The following is a 25272-nucleotide window of genomic DNA, read 5'->3' on the forward strand; positions in this document are numbered from 1 at the left end:
GCCATCCGATGATTATGTATTCGATACGGGTATCATAGGCGATATTACGTGCCTCATAACAATGAGCATCTCACAACAGTGAACGTGCATGGAGGTCGCAATTTCACACTACAAAAAAAATAATTGTGATTGTGTAAGGGTATACTTTCTTTTGCCAGGCAGTTTATCTTCATAAAATAATGGGAGTTTGGGTAGCCTAATTGTTGTACGAATTCGATACCCAAAAATATGTGAAACCCGTTTCTGGTGTCCCCCTCCGGGATGATGCTTGAATGATGCTTAACTCCTCACTCACTCACAAACTCATCCCACCCCCTTACTTTCACTCACTCCCTCATTCACTCACTCACTCTACCACGCACTCACTATTTCATCAGGAGGATTATCGCAAGTTGTCAGTTGCCGAAAATAGCACATTAACATTATTTTTAACTTTAACCGTACTAGGATACGGCTAGAATCAAACAATTTGCCCCAGTAATGATCCTTTGTCTGCACAATACGTACCCTATTACTAGTTAATGTTAACGACCTCTGTGTGCTTGGGATTTTGTACGAGTTGCAATATACAAGAAGTGCTCTCCAGAACTGAATTAGGACCCGTGAGAATTCCGGGTAGGAATATAGCAATTTCAAGCAATCTGTGCTTTTGTAAGAGACGTCTGAATGAATCAGGCGGTCAGGCTCGGTGACCTGGTTGATTGCATGTTATCGTATCCTAATTAATTAAGTGCATGGATGCTGATGTCAAACTCAGACTCCATTATATACAGACCGACGTCTTATATTTGGAATATTGTGCGGCGTTAAACAGCAAACAAACACACAAATCCAAAGTAAACTACGGTTGTAACGAACTCGAAGGGACTACTAATATTAGTTCGCTATAACCGGAGTTGGCAATGAGCATATATACAGCATATACATAGCATATATACAGCAAATGGACGGGAGCAAAATGAAGAGTTCGTTTTAACCCTCAATTCGTTATAATCGTGTTCGTTATAAACGTAGTTTACTATACTCACTGGCAATTACACAGTACACAATAATGACTGTTTATCGTAATTCAATAATGGGTGGTTGGGTAGCCTACTTGTTAAGTTCGTTCCATTTCCAACAATAGATGAAGCCTATTTCTGGTGTCATCCTCCGTGAAATTGCTGGACTGATTGTAACTGCGGCGTAACACCTCACTCACTCACTCACTTCGCCCTAACCATGCCTTTAGGTTTCTCAGCACTATACCCGTGCTCGTGGGTTTCACCAAAGTGGTAAACGTCTAAGACCTGCTTTCCTCCCAAAAGTATGCTTGCACGCCGTGATATAACTGGAAAACGGTAAAAAGCAGCGGCAAACTCACTCACTCACTCACTAATATTTCAATACAGACAAAAACAGTTTCACATACAAAATGTTTATTTCTTGTGGGGGACTGAATAAATGCGACATTTGTTATTTACATTTCAGCCATGTTGACTTTATTCACAGTCCCCTTCCATCGGGGATGGTTCCACTGTTGCCATGGGTAAATACATTAACATATTCTTGCACAAACAAACTATCGTCGAGACACAACTGACATTCGAAATAGTGTATAGTTAGAAATTAATCTGTTCCGAGTCTTATCAATTAATGAAATATCAGGAGGGTTGTTTAACCGTGGTGTGCAATGAGTACAGATTCTGCCCTAGGATAAGCTTGTATTTACTCGCAGAGAGCGTGACGTCGTTGTCTGATGGAACTATGGCCCCGCGCTATAACATTCACATCAGTCCTTCTCCGCTCAGCTCACTCACACTGACAAGTCCATCACCTGGAAACGAAGAGCAGAACAGTCAAACCACAACAATAGAGACCCAAGAGATCTCCTGGTATATGTCTCTGCGAATCCCAAGATCTCGCGATATTGAAACGTGTATTTGCCACACACAATGGTAACGAAATATTCATTAAAACTATTTACTCAAGCATTATGGTAGTCATAACAAAGAGGTGTAGTTGTCGTGTAAACTGGGGGGCAAAATAAAATATACCGAGTTTGTTTTTATTCAATTGAATAAGAATCTCTCATTTATATAAGCGACAGTTTGCAAAAAGCAATCTGTGGCTGGCTAATTGTGTAAAAATAAATTGGTTCAATGAAACTGGAGTTTGCTGCCACATGGCCCCCTATCATATTTGAAATGTTTTAAATTTGTGCCAAAAAAAGCATACTTATTGATTTACAAAGATCAAATGTATAAGATAATAAAAAACAGTTGTGCATTATACGATATATTTTTATTTTAAAAAATTAAATCCAAATTAGTTTTAAACACATAACTATGTAGAAGTATTTTTTTAGGGCTGACTAAGCACCAGTTAAACTCTTTTTGTGGATATAATATAACTTAAGATATTTTCAATTGAAAATCAAAAATATGATAAAATCATAAAATATGCTGACTGACCAAAGGTCCTAATTTTGGATTAGAACTAGGATGGAAACACACCATCGGCGGATCACGGTCACACGTGAAAGAAAGAGAGGCTGATTAAACTTCAGACAAAACTGATACGAAAAGATTGGGACTGTTCAAAATGAAATTCACAGAACCACGACGTTTAATCTTCAGCAGTGCTCTTAACTGTCATTTACTTTTCCAAAACAAAATAGTTTTCGACTGATGCATTCATTACACAATGTTTTAAGTTCTGATCGAATCTTATTGAATCTTATTCAGACACAGATTTAAGATCTTCATTAAAATTTCGAACGGATTCTTATACTTTCAGTGTGTGAATCAGACATTAAATATATTCCCTGAAAATGTCAGGGATTATACATATTCCCTGATTATACATATTCCCAGTAACATATATAAGAAAAACAAGTTCACAATTTACAGTAAAGATTATTTCTAAATATAACTGGATACAGATGGTCGTAATTATATATATTATGACACTATATTATTGTACACTGTCTTTCATGCTATTAGTATTCTAATTATTATTACTATTAGCATAAGTGTTAAGACCTGCGATAAACCAAAATATAATCGAAAAAATACTTTCTATAATCATAAGAAATATCTCCTATTAGCCATTGTAAGATTCTGACTATATAGTGAATCACTATCAATTAGTGATTATACCAAGTGTTCGCGAAAAGGTGGCACCCGTCACGAACGCATGCAAAGGAGAGTCAATAGTTCGCTTGAAAAAAACATGGCAACATATGTTGGTACAAGTCAAAATAACGAACTGCATCAGAACTCAGTTTTGTCAGATCAGATGCGTCAAATTTGGAAAATTTTGTACATAATCGTATATCACTCTTTGTAATGTTCGTAGACAGAGCATGTCAAATTGTACTTTAGAAGTTGTAAAATGTAGATATCAAAAGATGGAGCTGCTTCAATATTACTTGACATAAAGGGAAAGTTGACTATTAGAAAGTTAAATATAAGCGGCAAAATACATAAACGAGTCCATTGTACGATTCCGACTATATCATGAGCATGTGTTGATGAATCACTATCAAAAAGTGAAGATACTAGGTGTTCGCGAAACTGTCAGCGTGTCCTGCCCCATCACATCTTCCTGAGGCAGGGGAGTTAACTAACTTTATAAAAGTCCAGTTTCCGTCCTTACCGAACAAAACTGGAATTCCGGTGTTACATTTTGGCTGGACAAACGAGTCTATGCATAGTCCAATCAAAATCGAGTAAAGAACTATACATCCGGTTCGTAATCAACATGAGTTTCAACGTGCAGGTTTCGGTCGACTGCAGGATTTGCAAAGAATGTTGGCATAACTCGTAATAGCCTTTGGTGGCGCCATCACCGAGCAACGAAATTCCAGACTAGTTCAGCAACGGTGGAAACTGGACTTCTATAGTCAGTTAACTCCCTTGCCTCGGGAAGGAGGCCCCATCAAGGCAGTCGTCCCTCTTGTGATACAGTCTCGGGAAGAGTTTTTTGTCACACTAGAAGGGAATTATCTATATTGACGATCAGTAAACGATAACAGATCATGGATATACCTGAAGCTAATTACATAAGTAAACTTCTTTCCCAAATTCCCTTGCCCGATCCGAGCGGAAATACCAATACATATGCACACAAAAACTGTTCAGCAAGAAGGTGAGCACAATTGGTGCCCATGGGGATGCCTACTTTTTTCCTAAACGTCCTATCCCCTAATTTCATATTGGCGTCATCTATGAGGAAGTCCAGCATTTCAGATTGTCTTCTCAGCAAACTTCAGATGTTTAACTCTCGAGTTTTACCAATTGTCCTGACACTCCTCCATCATTCTGACACATTTCTCATTTCTATCACTGTAAAATACATAGGGCAGTTGTCGCCTAATAGTAAGAAGCAAGGAAGTTGCTTCACGATTGTGTGATTATGATCGACAATAAATAAAGTGTTAAAACCTACCCTAACTTCAGCTTCAGACACCTTGTTGTGTTATAACTCCCAAAACACACTAGTACATCAATGAAATGCATAAAGAAACGTTTACTGAACAGAAATACAAAGACTAATTTAACACAAGCATCACTCAGAATTAAGTGTTCAGCAGTCCCTTTGACCGAGCTACGAACAGTAACGTGAACGTGAACTCCATTACGTTTTCCCCATAAGTGTAGCAATACATGTTACCCGAGTCGAAGATCGCATTACATCCAGGACAGTGTGAACAGCTACATGCTTAATATGGTTTAAAATGAGTTAGTAACAAAATCGTTATCCCACTGTATACCAAGACTTTAAATTCTGAAACTTGGTGTTTGTTTTGAATTCAAACTTAAAAGGTTTTTCCTATTGATAAAAGTCTTTCACTGGCATTTCACTTGACCTTTCTCGGGGGTAGTCAGCTAAATAGTTTAATACACCTTCTGAAAACGCAGAGACACAACTGAAACTGCTTGCCATTGCTATCAATGCTTCCGATATGGCACCGTAACGCTGTTATCAAGTTGTAGGGGGGAAATTGATTATTGTGGTGAATCAAAACATGAACGTCAAACAATTATGGATGGCCTGTTCTGTCTCGTTCATGTATTTTCTGGCAATGAAAATAATCTATGAGATCCATAATTCGTTTATTGCCGTTAGTTCCGGGCGGAATATTTGATCAACGTGACCACGTATCAAGTGCCTAAGGTTTTTATTTGACAAAAGAAATATTAAAGGGAGGCCTAGGGTTATACCGAAAATGGAGTTCATGATTTACTATTGGTATATGTAAGAAAAAGTTACTCGATTTGGTTTCAGAAGTGAGTTTGTTCTTTAATTTATTTTAAAAGTTACTGTGAAGTCACCTCGTATATCTTTATCTGCAGAGCTATTCAAAGCTTTGAAATCATGCTTCTTTTTTGTTATGTTTTTCTATATATATCAGTTTGGGGATAGATTACCCAGGCCTAATAAAACCCCATCATTGTAGAAAAACTTTATCGAAAGTCTTTTTTCATATAAGGAGGTTACAGGGATATAACACGTCAACGCCAGAGAATATCCAGTCAGGATTTTCAGCCGAAACAAACTAGAAAGGCAAAGTAGAGATAAAAAAATATTTGAACGGAAAGTTAGTGATGACACCAGCTGTTTCGAAAATGGTAAGTATGTCCTGCCCTGCTGTATCATCCGCCAGTCACTCAATTTCCATAAAAAAAAAAGTAAGGGTTTGTTTTTTGCCTGACGTCGCACAACAGTTCTGCCATGCGACGGCGGCCTGTAAATAAAGCAGACAATCAAGTGGTGGGCCAGAAAACTTCAGTGACAATACAGTGCATTTACTGATCATAGGACGTTATGTGCCTTTAACTCGTTTGCTCCTTAGCAGGAACAGTTGCAGTTTGTACCCCAAGCGAGCAACACCTCCCAAGCCAGCACAGAGCATTGCCTGATAGCCAGCCAAGGAGAACTCCAACATCGGTAATTATCACGTCATCCTTTCAGCCTTATTCACATACTCTTACAATCACTCTCACCGTTTGTTTGTTTGTTGTTTAACGCCGAACCTAGCAGTGTTCCAGCTACAGGACAGCGGTTTGAAAATAAACGAGTCTTGGCCAGACAATCAGTTGCAGTTTGTACTCCCAGCGAGCAACACTTCCCAAGCCAGCACAGAGCATTGCCTGATAGCCAGCCAAGGAAACTCCATCATCGGTAATTATCACGTTATCCTTATTCACATACTCTTAAAATCACTCTCACCGAATTAATCATAAAACCCCTAAATCCTTAAAAAACAACAACACTAAATAACCAACACCTTATCCTACCCAATCTCCCTAACACAGCTCGCACTCATTTCTACTCACACCCACGCCCACCACTCAAACACACCCTTTGACCCAACTCCTAAAAGCAAAAAACACCTAATCCCCCCTTCTCCTAAACACAACGCTCGCTCTTTCCTACTCACCACCCACGCCCACCACTCACATACCTCCACTCCTTCGACTAAATATCTCTTAATCCCCGCTTTCCACTTGTCTCACCTTATCCCAGCCTTCCAGAATCAAACTTAATCTTCAATAAATAATCCATTTCCCAAACCCTCCTACTAAAACCAACAACAAATAACCACCGCAACCTCCTCCGCCTCCTAAACACAAATCACCAAGTAAAAACAACAAACCAACTCACCTCCCCAAAACCACCACCACTCACCACAACACACGCTCTCCAACACAACACCCAAACAATATGACTGACACCCGCAACGCCACACTCGCAGACATTCCAGCTCCTTACTCACCCATGCCTGCGGAAGCGCACAACACTTCTGGGAGGTCACTCGAAAACATCGTCCCGACCGAGTATGGCGAAAACACGACATACACCACCCCAACCAAACCAGCTAACTCGCCACCACAAAACACCAAAAAACGCAAACTCGACACATCCACTCCACCTCCATCGCCAACACCCTCCCCGGCCGCCTTCCTCACCACCTTCGCCCTCTACTTCTTCTCAGCAGGCTCAGGCACCACTCTCTCACTAGAACTTTCGGCAGACAAAATAGGACTTTGGTTCAAAAGACAAAAAATAAATTACAACAATATTAAAAAAGCCAACAAAGGATACCAGATAATCTTTCCTAACCGAGAATCTTACAACGCAGCAAATAAAATAACTCAAATATTCCACGTCACGGTAATCAAACAAACACCTAATTGGCAACAATATACACGAGGCGTAATAAGGGTTAACCCAAGGGAAACAACTGAGGACTTACAATTATACTCTCTAGAAGCTAACATAAACCAAGACCAAAACCCTCAACCCCTAATCACCAGCACGCGCAGAATAACCTCAACTAGAAACGGAAAAACGGTCCCAACCTCCATTGTCATAATCAACTTTAAAAAAACCGCTAAATTCCCTGAAGCCCCCAAACACATATCCTTCGGAGCCCACACAAACTTAGAAGTCAAACCCTATATAAAGCAGGTTAAGCAATGTTCAAAGTGCCTCAAATACAACCACACTGCTTCCCAATGCACCTACCCTAAAACTAAATGTAAAAAATGCGCACAAACAGACTGCCCAGGCACATGCACACCCTGGTGCATCCACTGCAAATCCACCCAACACACTTCACTTTCAAACCAATGCCCACACAGACACACACTCACCCAGCAGGCCAACAAACACATAAACATAGAAACGGCTAAAATCCAAACACGAAAATTTGCTACACCTGCATCTAAACCACTCCTCCCTACACCACACCCAAACACCATCCCACAAACAAACACCACACCCATAACCGACAGCTCTGTCTGGGACCCCTACCGAGAAACCGCACCCACCTCACACACACAAGCAGCCACTCAACCAACCACGAACCCTCCCAAAACATCAACCCCCGCATGCAAAACAAACCTCAAAATGACCACCACAACACGACCCTCATCCAAGCACCCTACAGCCCATATGGCAACAACGCTCTCCCACAAGCAAGCACAACAACAAAACACAAACACTAAGAAAACATCAGCTACACCCATCCCGCCAACACCTTCACAACCCTCCACATCACATGCCTCCCCCATGGAAACTCAACCAGCTAAACCTAATCCAACCCATGACGAAGATTTCTCCACTACTGAGGAAACAATAGACACTACTCCAACTAAAACAAACCAAACTTCCCAACCAGCCAACACCCCAAACCTAAATAACCTCACCTTACTCCTAGCATATATGCATAGTCAAAACTCACCAAAAGCTAGTATGGAATCCTTCCACAAAGTAGCTTTCAATCTAAAATTAACCGATCTTCCCTTCTTCCTCTTTAACCTCCATCTAAAAGAACTCACCGAATAAAATAAAAACTAAAAACTAAATCACCAATCACCCGAACCCAATATTCGAAGGACTAAATATTTTTCAGTGGAACGCCAACGGACTCACCTCCCACGGCCATGAACTAAAAACTAAATTTAAACTAAATAAAGGCCCTCACATTGCTTGTATACAGGAAACCAAATTCTCAAAAAAATCGAAATTCACACTACCTAACTACAACTCAGTTAGAACTGACAGAGCTAAACCGAAAACAAGAAGAGCCGCAGGAGGACTAATCATATTTATCAGGGAAGATATAAATTACGAAGAAATAAAAATAGACACGCCAAACCTAGAAGCCAACGGCATTAAAATCACATTAAATAACCGAAACATAAACATCATAAATATTTACCACTGGGCGGAACAAAAAGTCCAACCTGAGGATCTAAACAAACTACTCAAAATAAGCGATAAATCTACTATATTCCTAGGAGACTTTAACGCTCACCATCCTACATGGAGCATAGATGATAAAATAGATACTCATGGCAAATTAATCTCCGAATGGATAGAAACAAACGACCTAGTACTCCTTAATAGCAACCAACCCACGAGGTACGATAAGATAAACCAAAAAATGTCGGCTATCGACCTAACCATATGCACCGCAGATCTAGCCCAAAGCACTCAATGGGAAGTGCACGACGTCCCGCTAGGTAGCGACCACTTCCCCATAAACATAACCATAGGAAATACAAACGTACCAATCCAAACAGAAAACCAAGAACCAAAATTCCATTACAACAAAGCTAACTGGGACCAATTCCAAGATATCTGCAACGAAGCTAACTTAAACGAAATAGAAAATAATGATCCAGAAACCTATTGTAAAAACATAACAGACTATATAATAAACGCAGCAAAAACCTCCATCCCCTTCAAAGTATCTAAGACAGGCAAACCGACGGTACCATGGTGGAATGAGGAAATAGAACAGACTAGACGAAAACGTAAATCAGCCTTCAATAAAGCAAAACGCGACTACAAATATTTAAACATAGCCCACGAACTAAACCACCAGGTTCAAAAACTAGTCCAAATAGCCAAAAGTAGAGACTGGAAAAAATTCTGCGAAGGTATAAATAACCGTACAGATGCCAGAACGGTCTGGCGCAAAATCCACGCCATTAGAGGCTTAAAACGACATAAAAAAAACCCTAACATTAACAACTCAACCAACCCCGCCCAAAAAGCAAATAATCTCGCCAACCACTTTTCGGCCGTTAGCAGTAACAGCAACTTCAGCCAAAAATTCCAAGATAAACTTAAAACAGAAAACAAACCCACAAAAGAACCAAACAATAACAATCTAGAAATAAATCAACCCTACACAATGGAGGAGCTCCTCTACGTAATCCAAAACAGGAAAAAGGGCACAGCCCCAGGATTAGACCTAACCTCTTACCAAATAATTAAAAAACTCCCCCTAAAACTGCTCCAGGCACTACTCAAACTATACAATCTCATCTACCTAAACGGACAGGTTCCTACACCCTGGAAACAGGCCCTAGTCATACCAATCCCTAAACCTAATAAACCAGCTAATCAAGCTAACTCATATAGACCAATATCCCTAACTTCAAACTTATGTAAAGTAATGGAATCAATGGCTAAAAATAGATTACAACATTACTTAACCCAAAATAACACCATACACCCAGATCAAAGCGGTTTCACTCCTGGCCGCTCAACCCTAGATAACCTCGCCCGACTAGAACAAGATATTAAGACAGGACAACTAAATAAACAATATACCACAGGCATCTTCTTAGACTTCTCTAAAGCTTTCGACATGGTATGGCACGATGGGCTAATACAAAAACTTAAAAAAATAGGACTCAAAGGTCAGATAATAAACTACATCCAGGACTTCCTAAACAATCGTAAAATAACCGTGTGTATAGACCAAACTCTATCGGACCAATGTCCCCTAGAAAATGGCACTCCACAGGGCAGTATCCTCAGCCCCACCCTCTTCAATATAATGATAAACGATCTATTCGAGGGTCTATCCCCTATAGTAAACACATCAAAATTCGCGGATGATGGAGCCATCTGGATCCGCACTAAAAGCATGAAAATGGCCACAAATCTACTCCAAAAATCTCTTAATAAAATACAACAATGGGCTGACAAATGGGGCTTCTCCCTTAACTCAGAAAAAACAACAGGAATAGTATTCAAACATAAAAACATGAAACCCGCCTCCCCAATCCTCCAGCTAAACAACCAAACAATCAAATTTCAAAAACAAACCAAATTCTTAGGACTTATTTTCGATGAACATCTCACCTGGGATGCTCACATCCAAAACCTAACAACTAAATGCAGTAAAGACCTAAACACCCTAAGATGCCTAACTGGCTCTAACTGGGGAGCCTCCAAAGATACTCTCCTCTCTCTCTACATATCCCTAATTAGATCAAAACTAGACTACGGCTGCGCCATATACAACACCCTAAACAACTCTCTATCCAAAAAACTTGACTCAATACAATATCAGGCTCTCAAACTCATTACACGCACCCAACATGGCACCTCCTACACCTCACTTCAGGCCTTAACAGGAGAAATGCCACTAAGTCTACGCAGGGAACAGCTAAGCTTAAATTTCTGGGCCGCGTCCCAATCAAACCCTCTCATCCAAAACTTAATAAACCAAAACATCAGCCCTAAAAACCAAGCTCTAGCTCGTAAACACCCCTTACTTACCCCAATATCCCAAAGAATAACAAACTACCTAAATGAACACCAAATTAAAAATCTTAAACAAAACTGCAAACAATCAAATATCTTCACCCCTAAACTTAAAATACCCAAAATAGACACAACACTAGCTAGCCAAATAAATAAACAAACCGACCCAAACATAGCTAAAACTACCACACTAGCATACATACACAAAAATTGGCCAAATTGGTGTCACATTTACACGGACGGATCCTCAGATCCGACCTCCAAACACACGGGTTTCGGAGTCCATACCACACAACCAACTAAAACCACACAATCCTTCCGACTCCCAAATAACCAATCAATATTCACGGCCGAACTAATGGGCATGGCCTCAGCCCTCCACAATCAAGAATCCAAAAACAACCAAAAAATCCTAATACTTACTGACTCCCTAAGTGGACTACAAGCCCTCCAAAACAAAAATACCAAAAACCGACCTAAATTAATAAATCAAATACTTAAAAGCTCCAACGACCTAACAAAAGCAGGCAAACAAATAACCTTCTTGTGGATACCCGCCCACGTAGGAATATACGGTAATGAAAACGCCGATAAAGCAGCTAAACTATCCCTTAAAATCCCAGAAATAAGCTTAAACTTACCCATCTCAAAATCAGAAATTAAAAGTGTAAACAAACAAAAAATCACAAAAAAATGGCATAACCTATATCTAAACTCAAATAGCAAAATCAAAAGAGTGCTCAGCAAACCACTAACCAAACCAAAAATTCTCCATCCATCAAAAAAAATCGAGAGAGTAATCACTAAACTCCAAACAGGACACACCAACCTAAATAACCACCTAAAAAATTTTAAAAAACACACTACAGGTAACTGCCCACACTGCAAACAACCAGAAACCCCAGAACACGCACTCATCCACTGCACACACTACCTAACACATCGAACCGCATTACAAACCACCCTCAATCTAAACAAGGCTCTCACTCTAGAAGCAATACTAAACCCACAAAATAAACTAGAAAACTTCAAGGCCTTAGGCGTATTCTTAATAAAAACGGAACTAATAAAACGCATCTAAAACCATAATAACCTACCAAATCAAAATCACATAAACAAACAATCATCCACCATACCCAGCTCCCTTAGTTCTCCTCCCCAACCCCATCAGCATCTATTCCAAATCTCAAAATTCCCAAATTCTATATAAGCAGCCCCTAAAGCCCCCTCTTGGGTTGCACAGACCACCCTCGCCCCTTTCGGAAACACATTAAATGGCCTGGCCGGGCCCGTGTGCGAAATACGCATCAGTCGGAAAGCGCACGTTAAATCTCCAAAGTAAGTAAGTAAGTAAGTAAGCAGGAACCATTGACGCAACGCTATGAAAGTAAGGAGCACAAATTGGACGTTAACTCGTTTGCTATTACAGGAGAAACCATTGACTAAAACCGCCGAGAAGGTTAAGAGAAGAAATTGGACTTTTACTCGTTAGGTATTACAGGAGAAACCATTGCCTGAACCGCAGAGAAGGTTAAGAGAACTTATGAGACGCTAACTCGTTTCTTATTACAAGAGGAACCATTGACTACACCGCTGAGAAAACAGACATGAAAGTTTCAGCTTACCATTTGTATCAATGAAGTTCCGAACAAACCTCTGTGCCAAGTCTGGGTGTGAAGAAATCATAGCTGCCAAATCCTCCACCGTCGTTAGTACCCTTTAAGTAGAACGTGATTAATATCACTGTACATAGAGATGTTACAATCATTTAAAATTAGTTCCCACTATTTCTATTCGCGGGAAAGGCACCGGCTATTTAATTTTCTGCCCCAATTGCAAATCCTCATCGAATGCCGTTTAAACCATATTTGAATTGGCGTCAGAACATAACAAATAGATCTAAACTTTTTTTGTAGGGACGGAGACCTTTTAACTGCAAATCTTCTTCAAACCCCCATCTAAACTTGGCTCCAACGTACAATAATACATTAGATTAAATCTTACCTTTCATATCCTCCATTTGAATCCCTTTTTCCATACCCAACTGACATTCTGTCTAAGACGGACCGAAGCGATCTGGAAGGAATTCTCTTTCCATAGTGTAAAGGCATTCGGTCGAGTGTAGAACTTCTCTTGTCTCTGTCATCATCTGTCCCTAACTCCTCGTTCGAATCAACAAGGGAGATAACGGTGGCGATCGTGAGGGCAAGTATGATCTTCATAGCTTCAATACCTCTGCCTGAAAGAATGAGACAATATGTTTTTGATCAATAATACTCATCAGTGTCTGGCATTTAGCGCGTAGGCAAATGATCTACCAAATATAAGATTAGACATTATCATAAAAACCAAGTAATACAAGTGGGCAGCGTGTATGAGGAACCTTTGAAAGGCTCGCTTTTGTTTTGTAAAATGATACTTGCTTAGTTATTGGTTCATGAAGCTGAAAATTGAATATCATAGTGTTCCGTTTCATGTTTAACAGGCATCAGCATCTAATAACAGAAAATAGAATAATGTGTGTGAGTATGTGTTCTTAGCGAATTAAAACGTAATATTGTTTTCGAGAAAGTGCCCTTACATGCAGGTATTTCGTTTCTTGAAAGATTATTTATGGAGTGGTGTGATCATTTTTTAATCCGATTCCGTTATACAGCTCACGAAACAAGATACGTTCGTGTTTCGTCATCGCACTTCGGTTTTTGACATTAAATAAGTGGTATGCATTGTAGGTAAATGAGGTAACGTGTGTAGTTTTCATCTTGTGATACTCTAGACGTACGAAAAAGCATCGTTGACGCTAAACTGATCAAAGCGTTGAGGATGGACTTGATACTTCCATCGGATCCTGGTTATACAAGTGAGGTCTCCTTACACAACCGAGTCACCTTGGTTCATATGATCTGGATACGTGATCTGTGGCTCTTTAAACCGCCGTCACCCGGGTTCACCTGATCTGCGAATTCAGGCTTAGTGATCTATGGCTCTTTAAACCGCCGAGTTACTCGAGTCCACTTAACCAGCGAATCCTTGCAATGTGATCTATGGCTCCTTAAACCGTCGAGTCATGCTGGTCCACCTGACCAGCGGATCATGCCTAAATGAGTCACCCAGGTCCACCTGAGCGGGTCCTGACTTATTATTGTTTGCATTTTGTGAAATGATATCTAATGATGATCACCAAAAGCACCCTCGTACTCTAGCACAACACCGACGCCTTCTACATCGAGCACATCTATTGATTTTACGGCAGACTCTTTTAGATCGGTCCTCACACTGACAACGAACCAAATTCTACTATAAACTACAAGAATCCATTGACATCAGTAGAATCGTGACCAGGGAACCTATCTGCCTAGTGCTTGGGACTTATTGCTTTGATCTCTGTCGGTGCTAATTACCTAGCTGGCTTCAATTTGCCCATTTGCTATGTCCATTCTTTCACCTATCAGTGCTCATTACCCCCGACTTCCCGTTTGCCCAGTGTCCATTACCTATTAGTTATCTACGATAACTTAAGTACTGGCTTCCATACTTTCAGCGCTAATTACTCTAAAGTGTTTGCTTCCATTGTTTATTTCTAATCACCTATCAGCGCCAATCATCTATTGGCTTCCCTTGTTAGTTTCTACCCTTAGTTATTTTCCACCTTTTGTTATCTTATTAACATTGTTGTCTTTGCATGTACATATACACTGAACCGCAAAAGAAACGTCACACAAAGTAACATTGAATGAAAAGTTGTCATTTAAGTACCTGAGTAATGTTTGTCATGATAAAAAAAACCAAAGCAAATGACAATAAAACCGATCGCCCAAATGCTTCACGGCAACGGCCATGGTAACCCGATGCACGTGAGTTCCGTGCAAATTGAAATGCACATGCGTTCCCCCATTTCTTGCCCTATAAAAATCCATCGAGATCAGATTACATTGATTCGTAATTGTTGCTACCACATGCCAAGATTGACAAGAAATCAGCGACATCAAGCCCTTGGACGATTGCAAGCTGGACAAACTGCCCGGCAAGTAGCCAAAGCATTTCAAGTCCACGTAAGGACCATATACAGGATCCAGCAACGGTACCAGACCACCAACACTACAGATGACCGACCACCTAGTCGACGTCCAAGGGTCACCACCCGGGGACACACCAGGGAAACATTTGTGCGGACACCGTGCGTCGACGATTGACAAGCAGGCACCTCCACTGTCACAGGCCACACCGAGGACCAATTCTGACACCACTTCATCGCCGGGACCGTCTTCAGTTGGCAACACAGCACCAGCAGTGGAGAAGAGTCCTTTTCTCAGACGTGAGCCGTTACTGTATCTCAACAGCAGATGGCAGAGAGAGAGAGAGAGAGAGAGAGAGAGAGAGAGAGAGTCTGGTGACGCCGTGGGGAACGTTATTCGGATGATTGTGTTGTTGAGAGAAGCTCATGGTCCGAGCATCATGCTGCGGGATGGAATATTGGTCTTGCACAGAGGGTCGGCCCTGTGGTCTTCCAGAACATCGGTCCAGGGAGAGGCAATGGTGCCACAGCATCGGTGCATTGATCAAGTTTTGAGACCACACGCCATACCTCATTTGGCACGTCACCGCAACCACGAGTTTCAGCATGATAACGCCTGTGCCTACACTGCGAGAGCAACAAGAGACTTGGCAGAATGGCATCAGAACCATGCAGTGGTCTGCCCTCAGTCCTTATTTACATCCCATTGATCACCTGTGGGACGAGATTCAAAAGCGGCTGAATGACCTCCGACTAAGGCCGACAACTGCAGCAGGAAATGCATCAGGCGTTACTCAGAGTGTGGGCTCAAGTGCCTATGTCCTTCATCAACCGCCTCATTCATTCCATGTATCGACGTTGCACGGCAGACATCAATGCACATAGCGGACACACGAGATACTTGTGACGCCATTTTCTCAGAGACTTGTGTTGTGTTTCACTTTACGAACATTTGACACTTTAATTGCAACCTTGATGATCAGTTTTGCCAAGTTTCATCGTTTTAATATGTCTCAAAGTATGCTTACAGTGTTAGGAGAAATAAGGTTTCTCATAGATATATCCATGGTGACGTTTCTTTTGCGGTTCAGTATATATGCTCTCTGCCTCATGGCATGCATTCACCTGATGAATGAGTAAGCATATAGTCCGAAACGTTGTGTTCCGCAGATTAAAAGCAGTTGACATCCATATATTCTCTTCCTTAGAATCACTTAATTAGTTCACAATTAATCAACCATAAATATTCTTTGAAGTGAAATGTCAGTTTAACTAATGACAAAACACATTAAGTAATAACATGTAATCTGGCATCCAAAGAGCAAACTTTACAAAACTTCAATCAATTTATAGGATAAGATGTTGATAAAAATATTGATATAATTAGAGAAACTTAATACGCGCGGTGTTCCGATCTATTTATGAGCTTGATCAAGACTGTGATTGGTGAAAAACACAAATTAACTTGATCAGCTACTTTTTTTATCTGAAAAAGGCATCTTCTTTCGTTATTAACACTTCATTTGTCGAAAATTTACGAAAGCCTCACGCTTCCATCGTCTCGTGCCCAAAATAGCTGACAGCATTTTTCCGTCCTTTTGAAAAGTTCCCGACGCCTTAACTGGATGTATGATGAACCTGTCCCCCCCCCCTGTATGGTAGCGTGTGTGGGTGTTGACAGTGACGTACGTTGCAGTTGGGGTTGGTCAATGATGGTCATTTGATAAATCAAGGGTCAGTGGCATGCGGGTGGTTATTAATTTTGATACACTGGGGCAGTTGTATGTAGATATTTTGATAAATTAAGGGACAGTATTATTCGGATGGTAGTAATTAAAGGGCACGGGTGGTCAATTCGTCTAAACCCTATGAAAGGTTGCATCCCTAAGGCGTGCGCAAAACCTCTGATCGTGGATTCGAATCCCAGTTTGGCCCTGATCATATATGTTTCTAGGAGTTTAAACATTGTCAGGAGATTCGGGGTGAAACGGCTGTGGGTATGGTGCTGACAGACCAAAGAACATCATCAGTTCAAATCGTAGATTCGAACCCATGAACATTCATGTAGGGTTCTGGCACGACTAAGGCAAGATTCCTAAACGTCGGGTATCATAATGAATTGCGTCTTTCTTTACGACCGTATATGAATATTTAGATTAACCCGGACGAAGTGCATATATACATGTACGGTTTGATACCCATCAAGAACTATTCAATTTAACTGCATAATTTTTCCATGGAGATTCAGGAACCTTAATCTTATCGATCGGGTGTCACTTGTGTAGCAGGATACGCTCATCCTCTTGCTAACACCTGATATCATACGTATCTGATAGACTTGGTGATTTTTGAATAAAAGCGGCACATACATTTAACACATAAGCACATCCTTATGATAAAGTCGGAATCCTACAATGGACTCTTTTCGTTGGTTGGTTTGTTTGTTGTTTAACGCCGCACTCAGCAATATTCCAGCTATATGACGGCGGTCTGTAAATAATCGAGTCTGGGCCAGACAATCCAGTGATTGATATCATGAGCATCGAATCACTCAATTAGGATCGATGACATGTATCAACCTAGTCAGCGAGCCTGACCACCCGATCCCGGGTTGCTGAAGACCTATTATACCCAGGAATCTTCACGGGTCCAATGGACTCTGCTTTTAGCAGGGGTTTCTTATGATTATAGAAGTGGTTTTGTCGCTTTTATGAAAGGGAGAAGGAAGTCTCATATGAAGTCCATGCTACTGGACTGACCACACGCTAACAACACACACTGAAGAACTAAAACTACACAAATGGGTGTTACGCCGCTTATAGCAATATTCTAGCAAAATCACGGCAGGGGAGATCAGAAATGGGGTTCACACATTGTGCTCATGTAGGGAATTGAACCCGGGCCTTCGGCGTGACGAGCAAATGCTTTAACCACTAACTACTCCCAACGCCCCTCACCGTGTACATCTTGTGTAGAAAAATGTACACGGTGATACATATCTAGGACTATGTGTCATATATATTTGGACATGCAAAAATGGAATTTTAGCAAGTGCAGGCTTCGATTTACCATATATGAAAAATAACCATCCAGTGAAATCCCCTCAAAACGTAAAGAACAAATGTCGCTGTATTTATACACGTTCCAAATCAGTACCTGTCGGGAGTCGAGTTTCCATTGTGTTACTGGTTTCAATGTGTTGTTATCTATGACATTTCCTATATATTAAGACAACCCTCACCGAGGCGTAGGGTAGCCTAGTGGTTAAAGCGTTCGCACGTCAAGCTGAAGGGCATGGTTACAATATTTTGCTCGAACCATTTCTTTTCGAAGTCAAGTTTCTCCCCATGGCAAACATATGCGAAGACCTACACTTTGCCATTGCTCCTCATTTCTCGTGCCCCCCCCCGCCGTGCTGAAAGCGGCGTAAAATCATACTCACTCACTCACTCACTGATATTGGAACGGGCATTCCAAGACGGGTCGTCTCTATCTAACTACTGACTGGAATCGCAAATATCTATGGGTAAATACATGTTTGATTCCTTACTCTTTGGATTGCCCCGCTGTGACCCTACCGTTCTGGCTCTCTCCCTCTTGGTGTACACCCTAATTGAACACCTTCTAAACACCCCGGAGATCATTTTCTATCCTAATGTCAACTGATACATGTAACGAATTAAATTGTTTCATGATATGTTTCAATGTAGCTCTGAAAATCAGGAATTGTATCCAATGATAGGAACTATTATTATGCATTCAACATTGTGTGCAGATGCCGGACTTGCCGTACAGTGACCTACACTACCGGTTTTGACCAACTCACTATCAACAGAGAGGCCTGTCGGGCTGTTTCATCCACTCTCATGTCATGTACCCTCTCTCCCAGTACCTGTACTGTTGAGTGAGTTTTGTTTTACGCTGCTTTTAGCAATATTCCAGCAATAACACGGTGGGGGAAATTGCCTTCACACACTGTACCCACTTGGGGAATCGAACCCGGGTCTTAGGTGCGATGAGCGAGCGCTTCAACCGCTAGGCTACCCCACCGCCCCTAACTGTACTGTTGAAAGTTGTAAAAGAGATCAAGTTATAGGAAGGACTTAAATATATCAGTATGTCGCATACTTCTGTGATTGTCCCGATGTGCTGATTGTAGTGAACGGTATGTTATATATCTACAACTTCTACGTCGAAGCCGTGTACATCCCTTAAAGCTTACACGGTGCGATGGAAGTGAGCCCGCATGCCGTGCACCAATAGCGGATGAGGAGATATGCTGACTCCCTCGATTTGATTCCCTCGCTACATGACCACATATTAAAGCAGGTCCTGGAAAATGAATCTGCATGCACTGGCACGACCAGCTATAGCCGTACCTCACACCCATAGATAACCTCCAATAGAATGAGTGTGTGAGTGAGTTGGGTTAAACGCCTCACACCCATAGATAACCCCCAATAGAATGAGTGTGTGAGTGAGTTGGGTTAAACGCCGCTTTTAACAGTATTCCAGTTATATCACGGCGTGTCAGCTTAATGTGGGAAGAAAGCTCGAAGTGATGCAGGTCTTAGATGTTTACCACTTCGGTGAAACCCACGAGCACGGATATGGTTCTGACAAACTAGAAACATAATCGGGGTGAACTGGGATTCAAACCTACAATCATAGGTTTCTGGCGTGCCCAGGGGACGCAACTCTGCTTAGCAGATTGCGGCGCCTTAGACGTCTGGGCCACCCGTGCCCCCACCCCAATAGAAACCGGCAAGTGGAAGGAACATGTATTGATTATACAGGACTCTGTGAATTATGAAAACCGCGATTGGTGATGAGTTTCATTTTAACATCGTTTCCCATTTTCATGAAAATAGAAAGTCACATGCTATATTAGTACACACAATTAATAACACACACACACACACACGCGCACGCATGCACGCACGCACACACGCACGCACATACACAAACATACACCACACCACATCACCTTGATGTACTAGTTATGTACACTCAGAGATTAGACAAGAATCTACGCATCTTGATGTAATAGTTATGTACACTCAGAGATTAGACAAGGATGTACACGCCTTGATGTACCAGTTATGTAGACTGAGAGATTAGACAAGGATGAACTCGCCTTGATGTACCAGTTATGTACACTCAGAGATTAGACAAGGATGTACACGCCTTGATGTGCCAGTTATGTACACTCAGAGATTAGACAAGGATGAACTCGCCTTGATGTACTAGTTATGTACACTCAGATATTAGACAAGGATGTACACATCTTGATGTACCAGTTATGTACACTCAGAGATTAGACAAGGATGAACTCGCCTTGATGTACCAGTTATGTACACTCAGAGATTAGACAAGGATGTACACGCCTTGATGTGCCAGTTATGTACACTCAGAGATTAGACAAGGATGAACTCGCCTTGATGTACTAGTTATGTACACTCAGATATTAGACAAGGATGTACACGGCTTGATGTACTAGTTATGTACACTCAGAGATTAGACAAGGATGTACACGCCTTGATGTGCCAGTTATGTACACTCAGAGATTAGACAAGGATGAACTCGCCTTGATGTACCAGTTATGTACACTCAGAGATTAGACAAGGATGAACTCGCCTTGATGTACCAGTTCTGTAGACTCAGAGATTAGACAAGGATGTACACGCCTTGATGTACCAGTTATGTACACTCAGAGATTAGACAAGGATGAACTCGCCTTGATGTACCAGTTCTGTACACTCAGAGATTAGACAAGGATGAACTCGCCTTGATGTACCAGTTCTGTAGACTCAGAGATTAGACAAGGATGTACACGCCTTGATGTACCAGTTATGTACACTCAGAGATTAGACAAGGATGAACTCGCCTTGATGTACCAGTTCTGTACACTCAGAGATTAGACAAGGATGAACTCGCCTTGATGTACCAGTTATGTACACTCAGAGATTAGACAAGGATGAACTCGCCTTGATGTACCAGTTATGTACACTCAGAGATTAGACAAGGATGTACACGCCTTGATGTACCAGTTCTGTAGACTGAGAGATTAGACAAGGATCTACATGCCTTGATGTACTACAGTAAACTACGGTTATAACGAACACGCTTATAACGAACTAACGGATATGACCAACTTACTTTTTGGTCACGACTATTTGCTGTAATTAGCTGTATATATGTTTATAACGAACTACGGTTATAACGAACTAAAATTAGTAGTCCCTTTGAGTTCGTTATAACCGTACTTTACTGTAGTTATGTGCACTGAGAGATTAGACAAGGATCAACACATCTTGATGTACTAGTTATGTACACTCAGAGATCAGACAAGGATGAACACGCCTTGATGTATTAGTTATGTACACTCAGATATTAGACAAGGATGTACACGGCTTGATGTACTAGTTATGTACACTCAGATATTAGACAAGGATGTACACGGCTTGATGTACTAGTTATGTACACTCAGAGATCAGACAAGGATGAACACACCTTGATGTACTAGTTATGTATACTTAGAGATTAGACAAGGATCTACCCACTTTAATGTACTAAAAATGACTCTTCCGTACACTGACAGAAGAGACAAGAACCTACGTGACTTGATACACTAGATATAACCACACCGTGCACTGACAGATGAGACAAGAACCTACATGACTTGATGCACTAGATATAACCACACCGTACACTGACAGATGAGACAAGAACCTACATGACTTGGTACAATAGATATAACCACACCGTACACTGACAGATGAGACAAACATCTACATGAGTTGATGCAACAGATAAAACCATACGTTATACTGACTGATGCAATCGATATGATATGACCACACTGTACACTGACTGATGAGACAAGAACCTACGTGACTTGATACAAGACATATAAACACTACGTACGCTGACTGATGAGACAAGAGCCTACGTGACTTGATACAAGACATATAACCACATCGTTCATTGACAGATGAGACAAGAACCTACGTGACTTGATACAAGACATATAACCACATCGTTCACTGACAGATGAGACAAGAACCTACGTGACTTGATACAAGACATATAAACACATCGTTCAATGACAGATGAGACAAGAACCTACGTGACTTGATACAAGAGATATAACCACATCGTTCATTGACTGATGAAACAAGAACCTACGTGACTTGAGGCACTAGATATAGCCACACCGTAAACTGACAGATGAGACAAGAACCTACATGACTTGATACAATAGATATAAACACATCGTACACTGACAGATGAGAAAAGAGCCTACATGACTTGATGCACTAGATATGACCACACCGCACACTGACTGATGAGACAAACATCTACATGAGTTGATGCAACAGATAAAACCATACGTTATACTGACTGATGCAATCGATATGATAGGACCACACTGTACACTGACTGATGAGACAAGAACCTACGTGACTTGATACAAGACATATAAACACATCGTTCAATGACAGATGAGACAAGAACCTACGTGACTTGATACAAGACATATAACCACATCGTTCAATGACAGATGAGACAAGAACCTACGTGACTTGATACAAGACATATAACCACATCGTTCATTGACAGATGAGACAAGAACCTACGTGACTTGATACAAGACATATAAACACATCGTTCAACGACAGATGAGACAAGAACCTACGCGACTTGATACAAGACATATAAACACATCGTTCAATGACAGATGAGACAAGAACCTACGTGACTTGATACAAGAGATATAATCACATCGTTCATTGACTGATGAAACAAGAACCTACGTGACTTGATGCACTAGATATAGCCACACCGTAAACTGACAGATGAGACAAGAACCTACGTGACTTAATACAAGAGATATAAACACATCGTTCAATGACAGATGAGACAAGAACCTACATGACTTGATACAATAGATATAAACACATCGTACACTGACAGATGAGAAAAGAGCCTACATGACTTGATGCACTAGATATGACCACACCGTACACTGACTGATGAGACAAACATCTACATGAGTTGATGCAACAGATAAAACCATACGTTATACTGACTGATGCAATCGATATGATAGGAACACACTGTACACTGACTGATGAGACAAGAACCTACGTGACTTGATACAAGAGATATAAACACTACGTACGCTGACTGATGAGACAAGAACCTACGTGACTTGATACAAGAGATATAAATACTACGTACGCTGACTGATGAGACAAGAACCTACGTGACTTGATGCACTAGATATGACCACACCGCACACTGACTGATGAGACAAAACCTACGTGACTTGATGCACTAGATATAACCACATCGTTCACTGACAGGTGAGACAAGAACCCACACGACTTGATGCACTAGACATAACCACAGTGTACACTGACAGATAAGACAAGAACCTACATGACTTGATGCACTAGATATGACCACACAGGACAGGAACCTATATGACTTACTGCACTAATTATGACCACACAGAACACTGACTGTTGAGGCAAGAACATACATGATGCACTAGATATGATATGACCACACCGTACCTTGATTGATAAGACAAGAACCTACATGACCTGAGGCACTAGATATGATATGACCACACCGTACTTTGACTGATGAGACAAGAACCTACATGACTTGATGCACTAGATATGATATGACCACACCGTACCTTGACTGATGAGACAAGAACCTACATGACCTGATGCACCAGCTGGCATCAAACGATACTATACAACGAAGCATTATCACATGTAATTAATAATATATTAGTGTAAACAACTTGTAACATTCAATTATTGCACTCGGTATGCCCCCGCGCATTTTGACGGAGCGGGGGGCAACCTAACTAAGATGTTTCGCTTGGTGTTATCTATTCACACCTTCATCTCACCTACTCTAGATTATCTCATAACAAACTCAAAACCTTTTATCTCTACATCTGCACGGTTTGGTTCGCACAATATTTCTATGAATAAGACAAGATCCGCGCCCCAAAACAAGTCCCTGAGTGTCATGAGTGAGAATGGTTTTACGCCGTTTTTAGCATAAGCACGTCAAAATCCCGGTGGATCTCACAAAAACGGGCTTCACATATTATTCATGTGAATCGAACCCGGGTGTCCGGCGTGACGAGTTAAAGCTTGAACCACTCAGCTACCCACCTCCCCACTATGGCAGGACTCGAGAGACTTCAAGCAGCAAACTGACTACGGAGTTATCGATTTTACAAGAGAAATATACATGACCAATTATCTAATGACCATGTCTGGATGTGTTCTTTTGACACTAACAACACCTAAGGTGCATACTCATCACTCACGACCAGGGAATTTCCTCGAACTGGTTGGTTTCCTAACACACATTAAACTCGATCCTCAAATATGTTTACATATCAGTTTCAAGATGCATGTGGAGCAATGACTATTTTGAAGTTAGGTCTTTGAAGAAAGCAGCAAATTAGTTTAAATTAATATTGTGGTATGCGAGAACTCTTCTGAAAGGATAGCTTGACTCGTGACATACAAGAATGACATATTGCCCTCCTACCTTCAATGTCCCAAGTGACGTTCCTCTCAAATTACGTATTGCTGTCTGAGGGAAGGGGGAATTGACGTGATATTTATGCATGATTCAGAACACCGTATGTTCCTCTTAAAAGCTTTAATGGTCAGTGTCTGATGGCATCTCCCCTATCCTGCCATTCTTCGAAAATTGCAATCACTGATCATATTAATATTTAATATATTTCCAAATATTACCCGCCGGGATCGTGGACATAACTCTGAAACACAATACTGGTTGTCCATAGTTTTATAAATTTCAATGCTCACTGTTTGCGAAGAGATAATCGGTTCTTTGGGGCACCCTGTGGGTGGTTTGAAAGTTCTTGCTCAAAAGGTGTTTGATCAGAGTTAGAACAATTAAGGCTTTTGTAAACCTTTTAAAAAGTGTTGTGGTAGACATGCGGAGGACATTCCAAATTTGATGCATCGGTGACCAAAATGATGTCAGATGTAATTCTGTTTTTGAATTGTACAATATGTTTCCGTGATTTTTCAGGTAAACATTTGACTTGTCCGGGCAGATATTTGGGTAAGGTGTTTTTGTCAGCTTCTATCTAGCATCAATGTATCTCAATCTTTATTTGTTTTCTCTGT

At 41.0% G+C, this 25272-nt stretch overlaps 1 protein-coding gene across 1 annotated transcript; it reads right to left on the reverse strand.

Moving 5' to 3' along the window:
* Nucleotides 1-1416: 1416 nt before the first annotated feature.
* LOC139463470 (uncharacterized) lies at nt 1417-24691 on the reverse strand. The gene is made up of 4 exons (XM_071244741.1): nt 24662-24691; nt 13063-13297; nt 12684-12775; nt 1417-1816 (listed from the first exon to the last, which is right to left on the reverse strand). Exons 2-4 carry the CDS (start codon nt 13278-13280, stop codon nt 1767-1769), a joined length of 360 nt encoding a protein of 119 aa, XP_071100842.1. The 5' UTR covers nt 13281-13297; nt 24662-24691; the 3' UTR covers nt 1417-1766.
* Nucleotides 24692-25272: the final 581 nt, after the last annotated feature.

The sequence above is a fragment of the Haliotis cracherodii genome, unplaced genomic scaffold, assembly GCF_022045235.1.
Source record: "Haliotis cracherodii isolate W230 unplaced genomic scaffold, xgHalCrac1.p SCAF_16, whole genome shotgun sequence".
In the NCBI taxonomy this organism is placed as follows: domain Eukaryota; kingdom Metazoa; phylum Mollusca; class Gastropoda; order Lepetellida; family Haliotidae; genus Haliotis; species Haliotis cracherodii.

Coding starts and splice junctions, on each gene's coding strand:
- LOC139463470 (XM_071244741.1), bottom strand. CDS start 13,280: ATGAAGATCATACTTGCCCTCACGATCGCCACCGTTATCTCCCTTGTT. Junction 12,776..13,062: donor TCAAATGGAGGATATGAAAG/GTAAGATTTAAT, acceptor TTCTACTTAAAG/GGTACTAACGACGGTGGAGG. Junction 1,817..12,683: donor GAACTTCATTGATACAAATG/GTAAGCTGAAAC, acceptor CTTCGTTTCCAG/GTGATGGACTTGTCAGTGTG.